This window comes from Myodes glareolus, chromosome 17 (assembly GCF_982192425.1).
Source record: "Myodes glareolus chromosome 17, mMyoGla1.1, whole genome shotgun sequence".
NCBI classification, from domain to species: Eukaryota; Metazoa; Chordata; class Mammalia; order Rodentia; family Cricetidae; genus Myodes; species Myodes glareolus.
In genome coordinates this window covers 38,413,318-38,425,797 of record NC_142042.1, presented here as the reverse complement: position 1 = coordinate 38,425,797, position 12,480 = coordinate 38,413,318, and the positions used below count along the sequence as shown (strand labels likewise).

The 12,480-nt window shown below is 40.2% G+C and overlaps 1 protein-coding gene across 1 annotated transcript in view; it reads left to right on the top strand.

Annotated features, from left to right (window-relative positions):
• Positions 1–12,480, top strand: part of Dpyd (dihydropyrimidine dehydrogenase) — an 801,706-nt gene that overhangs the window by 509,266 nt on the left and 279,960 nt on the right. The window contains exon 16 of the mRNA XM_087897615.1: positions 7,333–7,416. Coding sequence (XP_087753741.1) covers positions 7,333–7,416 — 84 coding nt within the window. The remainder of the gene's footprint in view (positions 1–7,332; positions 7,417–12,480) is intronic.

Below are 12,480 nucleotides of genomic sequence, written 5' to 3'. Positions count from 1 at the left end.
AAATGTGTCCACTAACACTGCCCGTTTTTTTTTTTTTTTTTATCATCTTTCTTTTTAGTGAGTTATTCTTTTGAATGAGTTACTTTGGCCCTGCAAGGTAGTTCCTTGGATAAAGGTGCTTGCCACCAATCTTGATGACCTACATGGTGCAAGGAGACTTTCTATCAATTTGTTCTTCATTCTCCACACACACTGTGGCATGTTCATGCATGTCCATACTCATATACATAATAACTGTATTTAAAAGGAAAAAGAGAACCAATCACTACTTTTGTTTTTATGAACCCACTCTTCAAAACATATATTTTTAACATTGGAAAAATTCACAATGAAATAAATCAAAAACATTTTCCATCCAAAAATACTCTACCATCTAACTGGGATAATTCCTGTGCGCGGCATCAGGAATCACATGCTACACTATTGTGCCAACACTTTTAGGGGTAGCAAGTGGCTAGATGTGGCATGTGTATGTTTCCATGAATTTTCTCCTTAAGGTGGGTTGGCTTTATATTTGGAACTGTGAAACTTGACAGTCAACAACAAGTGTTCCTTTAAGTTGCATCTTTTTAGGTATTTGGTCACAGCATTGGAAAAATAGCCAATACAGAGACATTGCTTTTCTTTGTTTCACTGGATCCTAGTGGATCATTTTACTGTGTCGTTTAGACTTTTAAGAGCATGTGTGTAGCTTTAAAAATGAGCCGCAACACAGACATGTTTGTCCATGCTCCTGGCATAGTTGGGTCACAACATCAGGAATATTTAAATAATGCAGTAAGTTGAACTAATTGCCCCATCTCAAGGACATCATGTGCCCAGACTGTCTTGTTTGATATCCTACTTTGCTTGATATGTTTTCTCTTGTAAATGAAACAAAACCAAAATTGACCATTTTTCTTTTTAATTCTAACCATAGAGCAATCACACTTGAAATACCATCTAGTACTTTCTCCTTGTCAAGCTTAGCCATATTTAATAAACAAAGAAGCTATTTTGTTAGAGTTTTTACAGCATGGTGAAATTCTTAGTGTGCTCAGTAGAAGGTAACTCTTTGTTCTTGGTTTGGGATAAAGTCTATCTTTCCTGAGATATTGATTGGTTATCTCCCTTTTGTGCTAAAGAACCTTTACTTGTAAAACACAAGCAGGAACTGTGTGTGAATTTCCTGAGTAGTCAAACAGGTGAGCAAGTGTTATCTCTGCCCCATGGATGTGCTCAGAGCTTAAGTATGTAATCAGATGCACGGCAAATTGAGCCGTTACTGAAGGCTGCCAGTATTAGATCTTAAGCAGATCTTGAATGCATTTTAATGGTACTGGAATCCATTTCTTTCTTAATGTGTACTAGCCTAGAAAATAGAGGTTGAGTCATACGTAATGGGAAAAGGCCTGATTGAAGGATGCAACCCTGAGCAGTAACAGTGTGGACAAGATGATCTAGAGCAGGAGGGAAAGCTAATATAGAAAGGTGCTGTAGAGAGTCAGCAAAAGCTTCCCGCAGAAACAGGGCAGGTCGAGGAGAGCTCTAGAGATCACCCTTCCCAACACAGAGCTTAGAGAAGAGGAAGGAATGGGCTGATCCGTCTTGCCTCCAGTCTCTATTGGTGAAATCTTATAAGACTGTTGAATATGTGCTGGGCAGTCAGAAATCATGGTGTCCATCCAAACCCAGAACTGGAATGAAGACCTGAGCTCCTTGATAAGATGTGGTTCTCAGCCCTCCTGAGCTCTTGTTTGAACAGGGACAATGCAAGCTCTGAGTATTTCTGGGTTTCATATAAAAGACGACTGTAGGAGCTACCACAGTAAGTTCGCTGACAACAATGGGACTAGGGCTTTGAGAGGGTGTGTCTGGGAGGTGAGCAAAACCATCAAATGTGGGGAAGTACACTGACTCCGTGTGGGTAAGGTATTCACTCTCCCAGCAAAGCTTATCTACAATAACTTTATTGAGCTAGAATCTCAATAGCTTTTATGAGTTCAAAATATTGTATGTATGTGTTTATATATATATATATATACATATATATACACTTGAATATATATTCAAGTGTATTTCTGTGTGAAGCATGATTAATAAAAACTCCGACAGATATTGGGGTTCAACCTGAAAATCAGAAAAGCAAAGCAGCCAGTCACGGGCTCTTGCCTTGACCTCAGTCCGAAAATGGCATTCTTGCCTCCCGGAATCTCAGAGCGAGACTCAGACTTGAGAGCTGTCTCCTCCCATTTTATAATTCTCTCTAGTTCTGGAATTAAGTGTATGCACTATTACCAGCTGGTTTCTATGGCAAACTAGTGTAGCTACTTGGATTAAAGGTGTGTGTCATTGTGGCTACTGCCTGGTCTGTAAGGCTGGCCAGTGTGACTGTTTTACTTTTTTTGATCCTCAGGCAAGGTTTATTTATTAAAATACAAATAAAATGCCACTACACATGTGGGTATGTGAATGTGGAGGCCATAGGTGGACTTCTCAATTGTTCTCCATGTTACCTTTGGAGACGGTGTCTCCTGCTGAACCTGAAACCTACTGGTCTCTTCAGAATGTCTGCCCAGTGACCAGAGCTGGGATTGTAGACACCCAGCATTGTAGATGCCCTTGCATTGTGGGTCTCAAACTCAGGTCCTCAAGCTTCTGTTGCATGTACTTTACCAACTGAGCCATCGCCCCAGCTGACAGTCAATTCTCAACTTGACCTTTAGGTCCTACATGTGCTGTCCTTAATCTAACCCCCTGCCACCAGGTATTTTCCGTTGACTTTCTACACTTTTGGCTCCCACTGCTATCGTTTATTCCTCCTACACATTGTTTGGACTTTTATTAATTGTTGTATTAATTTGTGCTTCCCATACACTCCTGTGCATAAGGCCATCCACTGAAGTATGGTTAGTCTGCAAAGAACCAACCACATCTAAGAGAGGGGGAGCGAGCGAGCGAGCGAGAGAGAGAGAGAGAGAGAGAGAAAGGCTTTATTCTCCTTCCTTCAGAGGCCACCAAGTGTCCAGAGATCCTCCCTCAGTTAGAGTGGGAGATCGCGAACCCTTCCCAGCCCGTGCTGGAAAGTCGACTGTCCTGATCTTACACAGGCAACCATAGCTTCTGCGGGTTCATGAGCACTGCTGCCCTGGGCTGTCCAGAAGATGCTGTTTTACTCTGATCCCCCTTAACCCTTGGCTCTCACACTCCTTCTGCCCCCTCTTTCTTCACGTCCCCTGAGCCTGGAAGGGGGGGCTGTGATACAAGCATCCTGATCCTGGCTAAACACTCTATAGACACACAACTCCTCCTCTTGGTCCAGTAGTGAGTTTCTGAGTGAGCCAGTGTCCAGTTCACAAAGAAACTTCTCTGATGAGATCTGAGAGCTGCACTATGGGTAGAGAAATCCAAATTTAGGGAGTAGTTTTATATTATGTCCATTAAGCTGACTAATAGTAGCGGTGTTCCATGCTAGGGCATCTCCTAGCCATGGCTAGGTTCACAGCACCAGGCATGTGTTTTCTCTTACGGAACAGGTCTTAAATCTTAGCAGAGAGCATCTCTAACACATTTCTAATCTGGAGTTCGGCTATTCGTCCAGCCATGAATGTTTTCCCTTGCCCCCCCCCCACATTTGTCTTTTTCTTTTCCACCGTCCCTTTAAAGTAAGATAGGTGTATTCTGGGCTAAGTCATTAAAATCTATGTGACTAACAGGAGTTGGACTGTTCACCAATGTTAGCCCAGTTCTAGTTTCTTTAACATTTCATGCTAATTCAGCAATTAAGGTTTTGGGTTTTTTTATTTTTTTTTTATTTTTTTGAATGGCTGTGGCTGCTTGGAAATAGACACCCTTGAAGATGGTGCAAGCCTTGTGACAGGAAGATTCAGAGGTAAAATGAGTACTGCTCAGGCCCTGGGTGTCACCCAAAGCAGCCTCATTGCAATTTTTAAGGCCTAAAGACTCATTCTAAGGCCTCACTTAGGTGTGTTTTGGTGATAGGTCCACGTGTATGTTATCTGGGAAATTTAAATAATTATTCTCAGATAAGACGATGCCCCATAGGTGTTTAAGAATTGTAATTTGAACAGCCATTTCAAAGCCATTAGGATGCTGAAAGATGATGTTTTCTTAGCCCAGTGCAGCACTCCTAGCTGGGGAACAAATGGCTTCTTTCTCTTTGTGTCTCCACGTGTGTCTACTAGATAGCCTCACATCCGTGGAAGACACACTAGGCTTGAACACACTGAGAAGTGAACAGAAACAGAATCAATGAACAGGAAAGCTGCCCCAAGTGTTAAGCTCTGGCTCTGTCACTCCACATTCTCTGATGCACAAGAAATGCTTTCCATGACTTCCTCATTGGTGACATCGCTATCGCCAGGAGCTGTTCTAAGTGACTTTTGATTGATGCATTTCCGGTTTCCATAGTACTGGATTTATAAGGGAATTGCATGAATGTCTATAATGTGCTTTGCCCTTGTTCCCCTCATACCTCCCTCCCTCTTCTTATTCGCCTCCCTGCTCCCGAGAGTCCTCTTCACTCTTTTATAAACGTTGGATCTACTTTTACATCACATATACACATGATTTTACATAGCAGTATGAAGTCTGGACACTGAAAATGAAAGACAAGATGTGGTACTTGTATTTCACTTAAAAAAAAAACTATTCCTAACAAGTTGATAATAATTCACCCACTGATAAAAATCACTGGATAAGTCAGAGGATCTACTTTCAAGATGCTTTGTGATGGGTCATTTGACTCTTTTATGTTTGGTTTATCAACCATAAAATGGGCATAATGATCCCTCTTAGCTTTTGGAGTTGTTTGAGAGCCAAAGTAAGATAAAAACAAGAGGTTTAGTAAAACATCCTTGCATATGGAATGCACCCAATTAGCTTTAGCTATCATCGTCTACCACAGTGGTTAACTGTCAGTTTGCAAAGACATATGCATAATATAAATATGTGTAAAGTGCCCCTACAGATCTGTTAATCTAAAGTGACAGTGATTTGTTACCAATTTCTAAATAAATCAGTCTAAAAGAAATACCGTAAGTAACTACAGAAAGTACTATTGCGCTGCCACAGACTATTCCAATGCCCAATCTAAATTAAGTGGATGATTCCCATATGGCATGAATTTGGGATAGATCACATTCCTTGCACTTTAGACTTATCCATTTGCAGACTAGGAAGGCTTACTCATTCTCCCAAAACTGCCCCAATGCTTTACAGCCAAACTCAGAAGCCAGTAGGCTGGGTCCTTTCTAAACTCACTGAAAGCCAACAGGAAGAAAACAGCATTATTCACAGTCATTGTTATGGAATAGGAAGCATTTCCAAACTGGGTTATGGTAGCAAAGCAGCATAATGTGTCCGTGTTTGAAAACACGGGAAATGATCAAATGGACCTTCACAAATGCACAGAAGAGAATGCAGGTGCACTAATGAACAAAGACGGGCAAGAAAATCAGCTGAGGAATAGCTAGAATTCAGTTTGTTATGATCGCTCTTGAAATTTGTGAAACAGAAAAAAAAAACAATTAGGAAGTAAAGAGAAATATTGAGGAAACAGCTTTTGACTTAAAAAACAACCTGGTATGTTTAGTAAACAGTCAATTTTTTTAATAAAGGCCTCTCTGTGAGGCAATACATATGTGATATTATGTTTGAATTCTATTCAAGCCTCTAACTACAAACTTACGGTTAGATTCTAGAAGTGGGTAAATAATGTAAAACTTGGCAAATTTAATATATGTGTCCTAAAACCCTTGAGTTACTGTATTAAATTTTAAAAGGTGTGTGTGTGTGTGTTATGCATATGAGTGTAGTTGCTGTTTTTTTCAGGACAGAAGGGAAATCTTCTATTCCCTTAAGGCAGGGTCTTTCTTTAGCTGGAAAGTTCCTCTAAGGATACCCATCTCTGTCCCTCTCCCTCTCCCAACAACAGGGTGACAGGCACACAAAACCTTACCAAAATTTTACATTCCGTGCTGAATTCAAACCCAGGTTCTCATGCTTGAACAGCAAATATTCTTACCCACTGCCTTAGCTGGAGTTTCTATTGCTATGAAGAGACACCATGAACACAGCAACTCTTATAAAGGAAAACATTTACTGGAGTGGATTACAGTTACAGAGTCCATTATCATCATGGTGGGGACATGGCAGCATGCAGGACATGGTACTGAAGCTGAGAGTCCTCCATCTTGATAGGCAGGCAACAAAATGTGAACTGAGACACTGGACCGTATCTTGAGCATGCATGAGACCTCAAAGCCCACCTCCACAGTGACGTACTTCCTCCAACAACCGCACAACTCCAACAAGGCCACACCTCCTTAGAGTGCCACTCTGTTTGGACTATTAACTTTCAAATCACCACACCCACTAAGCCATCTCCCCAGCCCCTTAAAAGTATGTAAAATATTTCCCAGGAAACATTCCACAAATTTTAAGATGCTCCAAGTATGCTGAACTGTTCTCTACATTTTAAAAGTATCTCTTTATGTATTAAAGGACAAATAATTTAAATTAAAACTCACAGTTATTGAAGTCTGGTAAGATAACCAATAGCTTATGCCTCTTGGAATAAGCTGTTTTTAAATATGATGAAATTGGCCTTTAGTTTAAGGCATTTTAATTCCACTCATTCATTCTAGGTACCTAACTACATTTTTCTTTCCAGGCCTCCTTCCATCATCAATCATCCAAAATTATTAAGATTTGTTTCTACTGAATAGAAACTGCACAGGAAAGATAAAATATGGACCCTAACAGATTGCGTTCAAATTTATGTTATCTCATTTAATAGCCAGCCCTACCATTGAGCATCATGAGTTTCATTTCTCCTGCCCATAGATACATAGTGCAATAACACAGAGATTCTGAGCATTGGGAGCTCTGAGATGGGTCTTGGGAGTCAAGGTACTTATCACCAAGCCCTACAACTTGAACTTGATTCCTAGAATTCAAACCGTGGAAGGAGAGAGTGATCTCCTGCATGTTGGCCTCTGAATTCTAACTGTATACAGTGTCCACTCATAGAAACACACATGAATACCACAGACATATTAAAGCATTTTAAATAAAAATCAAGGTTATGTGAATTACAAAGATAAAATGGAATGTATATGGAGCAGCCGGTTACAACTTTCAAACTCTCCATCAATGTTTTGTTGTTGTTGTCTGCAATTTCGCTCCAGAGATGGCGTGTACTTGAGGAGGAAGCTATCGTGAAATCAGTGTTCCAGCTTAGAAGATGTGCACTTAGTGGTCAATGGGGGAACGCATCTTGATCTCTAAATAACGTGTTGCCTTTTCTCTCATTCTTTGGGTGCCATACAGGCTTCTGGAGCAGATGCCCTGGAGTTAAATTTGTCATGTCCTCACGGCATGGGAGAGAGAGGAATGGGTCTGGCTTGTGGACAGGTAAGCACCCAAGGAACTGCTGCTGTGTCTGTCGGTATGACGTAATGGTCCCGTTTGGATCCTTACCGTACCATAGGCGAGGAGGCCTGTGAATCTGATGACTGTCTGGAGACTTGCAGGTCTGCGTTGTTTAAATATTTAGTGCTTCAAAAAGTGGAAAATGAGGGAAACCGGAATTACAGCAATGGTTGGGTTTTATTGAGGAAATCATATTATGTGCTTGACAGGAAGAAATATCATAATAAATAGTTTTTAAAAGCGCTGAAGCAGAGTTAGCTGATATCCAAGGCAGTGTTCCTTATTCATTTCTTCAGCTGATCCAGTCTCCCCGGGGCAATACGCTGTACACAATGCATTGTTCGCAGTGATTTTGTAGTAAATGGGGCACGGCACAAATGGTGTTTTACAGTTTTTAGCTTATGATCATTATTCCATAACTCTGTTTGAAGAGTTGCAAAAAGATTTTGAAGCTGTTTTTATTTAGAGATACAACAAATGGAACCTTTATGTTAAAGTAAATTCTCCCCCCAAAAAACCCTAATGAATAAATGCAAAATAATACGTTAATATATAGGAAATATGACGTCTTTATGCAATAAAGTAGTATGGAGTGTGAAACAGCTTAATGCTTAAAAAGTAAGCACTTTGAGTCTCTTTTTGTCACTAAGTCCAGAGGAAACAGTGTGAATTAAATAATACGAAACTTCGGCATTGTTGGCAGCTTCCGAGAACTTTTACGTTTACTTCTGTGTCCACATGCGACTCATGACTCCATCCTTAGGTGATACCCAACTGTCCCACACTCCTGCTTTTCTCAAGTTTCTGAATCGACAGGAGTTAAACTCGGAGCCCTTTACTGGGGAAAGGGAGTGGTTTTACATGTTGAAATGAACAAACGTTTCTATTTTCATGTTCAAATGCAGGGAAGGGTTCTTTAAGTACTTCGTAAATATTTAATCGGCCTTGGGAATGGATTTGCAACTCAGGAAGAAATCATTCTTATGAACAGCAGGAGGGGAAGGGCTGGCCAGGCATCTTTCACATGTATCCAGGCTCTCCTCACGGCAGGTTACCCAGAAGGGCATTAAGCCCAGTAAACACATCCACTATTTACTGCCACCAAGTTAGGGAAAACAGCATTTTTTTTTTCTGAGTCCTATGATGAGCTAACAGTGTGCCAGAGTGGGTGACATAGTCCAAGGGAAGAAGACTGTGCCGTGGAGACGACTCAAGTCATAAGCCGCTTGCCACTCAAAGACGAGGATCTATGTGGACCGCAGCTCGCAAGTAAAACAGCTGGCACTAATGTGGGCGCCTGTACCAGCCAGTGCTGCGGAGGCAGAGATGAGGGGGGGATTCTTGAAGGGCTCTACTCACCCAGCCTAGCAGTTCAGTTAGTGAACTCCAGTTTCAGTGAGAGACAAGGTCTGAAAAACACAGTGGAATCCTTGACCTCTGACTCCCACATCCATACCTCCTCAAGCGCTGAGAAACCCGCACTAGGATGCAGTGCAGACACAGAAGTATGCCAGGGGGGCACCGGTACTGTCTTGAGTTAGTCCTGAGAAGGTACACTCTTCTCTTAGCCACTGAGCTTGTTCCCAATGTCTATTTCATAGTCTAGACCTCAAAACCCACATCTTTTTAAAAGGTAAATTACTTGTTAATGCTACCTTTGGAAAACAGAAACATACTCATTTCTTAAGGAAGAGTGCATTCTGGTATTTATGTTTTGCTACTAATATAACAATTATTTGAAAAAGTCCCAGTGGAGTTTCCTCTTTTAGAACAGGTTTTGTTCTTTGCACATATCTGAACTTACCCAGCTGTGAGGTGGTGTGGGCGGATCCTCTCCAGAGAGTTATTTAGACTCATAAACTTTTACAGTCTTGAGCAGAACAGGAATGCCAAAATGCTAAAAATGTTGCCAGCGGAGATATTCAGTAAGATTTGAAAAGACTTGGATTTTTTTGGCTGAAGGAAAGAGGATGTTTCCATTTCACTTCTCAGCGCTGCTAAAACCGATGCCCGTTCTCTTCAGCCAAGCTTATCAATTTCCTTTAGAATTTTATTATGTTATAAATAAAATCATCAGAAAATAAAGCCAGCTGAATGAACTTTGCTTAGCCTTGGGAGGTGTGAATGTTTAGCTTTCTGAAGGCGGAGGAAGAATATCAGTGTATTTTTGTAAAAGTGGTTTCTATGACTGGCCTTCAAGAGGTGCACAAACAGCCAGGCCTTATTTGTAATTGCCTCTAGTATTTCCCCACATTCTCCCTCTGGTTCCCACTGTTTCTTCCTCTTTCCCTCAGTTCCACAGTTTCTAACACTTGCAAGTTGGTATGTTAGGCAACGTGCACTCAGTGTGTGGTTAGGAAGGAATCAAGGGCTGTTACTGATGGATTCTCCCTACACTGCTCAAAACTGAGTTTCGGGCTGTCCTAACTGACAGAGCTTGCTAAATGCTTGCTGTATGAAGGGGAGGCCAATGCTGGTTCTAGTCCGGGATTTTATCTATCAGTCAAATCTACTATGTAGCTCATTCTCTCTTCCAAATACTTGTTATTATTGACTTTCATCAGCTTTCTCACAAATATCTAATGAGCAAAGATTTTTTTCTTAAGAATATATCCTTATATAATTAAATATACAATAAATATAAACATATATGTATAAAATCAAAATACTCATATACATGACAAAAATATGACATTTATGAGCAGAGAAGCTTATAGTAGCAATAAAATGCAAGTATGAAACTTAAGAAACATGCAGATATAACACAAAATTTCCAGGTGACCTTGATATTCAAATTGCTATTTCCTGTCTAGTGAAACTTCGTATGAGACCTCCTATTCTTTGTGTGTCCGAAGGAGTTAAAATCACTCTCCCTCTGTATTCTTTCTGTCAGCCATCAACATTGCCTCCCTCAAGCTACCCACCACTGAAACATAGGCTTCCAGCTCTAAATTGTGAGATTTGAATAGCATGATCACCGACATCCCATATAGTTCTCACGTCCTGTGAGTGTGGACATTTGAAGTAGGAGGCTAATCAGTGATTCTGAAAATTCCCTAAAGAAATAGATAAATTATCATCAGGTTGTTTAAAAACACTTCTCATTTTTTCCCTTAGTCTACACAAATTTATTAATTTACTTTTAGTCTCTTTTACCTGTAGGATACAGTTTTCAAAATCTCTGTAGCCATGTGAAATTGGGGGATAGTACCAAAACATGCATGCCTTATATTAATTTCTATAGGTATGCACCTGTGAGGAAATTTGATGTATAAACTACATACAGGACCAGCAACCAATAATAATGAAAATGACTGTACCAGTGTAGTGTTATGAATGTTTTTAGATTCATGGTTAGTTTTATGTAACTGAAACTACACAGAGGAGAAAATATTGGGTGGTTGGGAAACATTGGTCCAAAGCAAATTTTTAATGTTTTAATACCATGAAGCATTGCTTACTCTTTCGTATATTTTATGTAATTTAATAAATGAAAATTGGTGGTGGAAAACTCAGGGATTTGATGGTTGCTTAGCATGTGTCATATCCTGGTTTCAAACCCCAGTATAATAAGCATATCATAAGTGTACATGAAAAGAGTCAGTTGTATGTTGTGAAGCAAGTCTGTGATCGAGGCTTCTCAGGAGTCTGACGTGAGAGTATTGTGACTCTAAGAATACCTTGAGAACATGGCCACATCCCTGCCCAAAATGAACCATAAAAAAGACGAATGAGCATCATCAAAGTTAAGATGGTTCGCTAAGGCCACAATTGGTTAGCCATCTAGTACTTATGATGAAAAAATAAAGCCCCTGGTCATATACATAAATTCCTAGTGTTCTTATCTCGCTATTCAAGCAAGGCTGAGAAGATGGTCATATTCTGGCTGTGTGCACATTGAAGAGCATTGCGTTACTCTTGAGAGACAAATCTCTGTTCTTGCTGAGACCCTCCAAAGTAGACTGAGCATCCCCGTATGATCCAGGTCTCAAATCAGGCCAATGGTACCAAAGCCATGCTTTAATTAGCAAACTGACCAGAATGTAGGCAAGGCACCCAGAATGGTCCCCAGTGAGGAACTATCCAGAGTCAACATTAAACTTGGAAGCTGAGAATTAATAACTGCAAGATCAAATCAACTCTTTGGTCTTTCATAATTTTGAATTACCCTTTGTCTCCCATTCCTGAGTCAATTAAAACACAAGGAAGACTGAACCTAATATTCAAGTTCTGTCTCCTGGGCAGAGGGAGGCCCATTGTGACTTAACTTTCAGATTTAAAGTTGTCTAACAGTTATTTATGTAAGTCTATTTCTCATAAAATTTTATACTTTATGAAACTAAATTGAACTATAACAATTTTTATATAAGAGAGTCCAAATTGTATCTTGCAAAGGTTTTCCCCTTGCCCTAAGCATCATGCATTTAAAAATAAAAACAAAAAATAGCTTTCAAATTCTTTTAAAGTTATGTTGGAAATTTTGCTTTTATATTCCTGGCAAAGTTCAGAATGGTGCTGATAAGGCCAATGAAAAGTCATTTGTCTTCTTCTTAGTACTTCTGAAATAATTGTTAGCAGACATATTTGAACAAATAATCCTTTCTCCCTCCCACTTCTTTTGGGAAACTACAGAGATCAGTGCTTTTCGGAAGGAGGCAACATTAGGAGCAAGAGATCTGTCGGGCTCCTCTGAGGATGCTTCTTGTTGATGCAGATAACAGTAGATGTTGACAGGAATAAATCTCAGCATCATGTGTTGACTTTATCCCTCCTGTGTGTGTATGTGTATGTGTGTGTATGTGTGTGTGCGCGCGTGTGTGTGTGTGTGTGTGTGTGTGTGTGTGTGTGTGTGTACACGCACATGTGTGGAAACCATAGGTCCACTTCTGGCATTGTTCTTCTGTTGTCAAGAATCATTTTATTACTTGTTTGTTTGTGTGATCATTCATTCATTTACTTATGTAATTACTTATTGAGAAAAGGTCTGCTATTGCCCTGAATATCTCCACAAAGTCTTAGCTGGCTGTCCAGTGAGCTCCAAGGAAA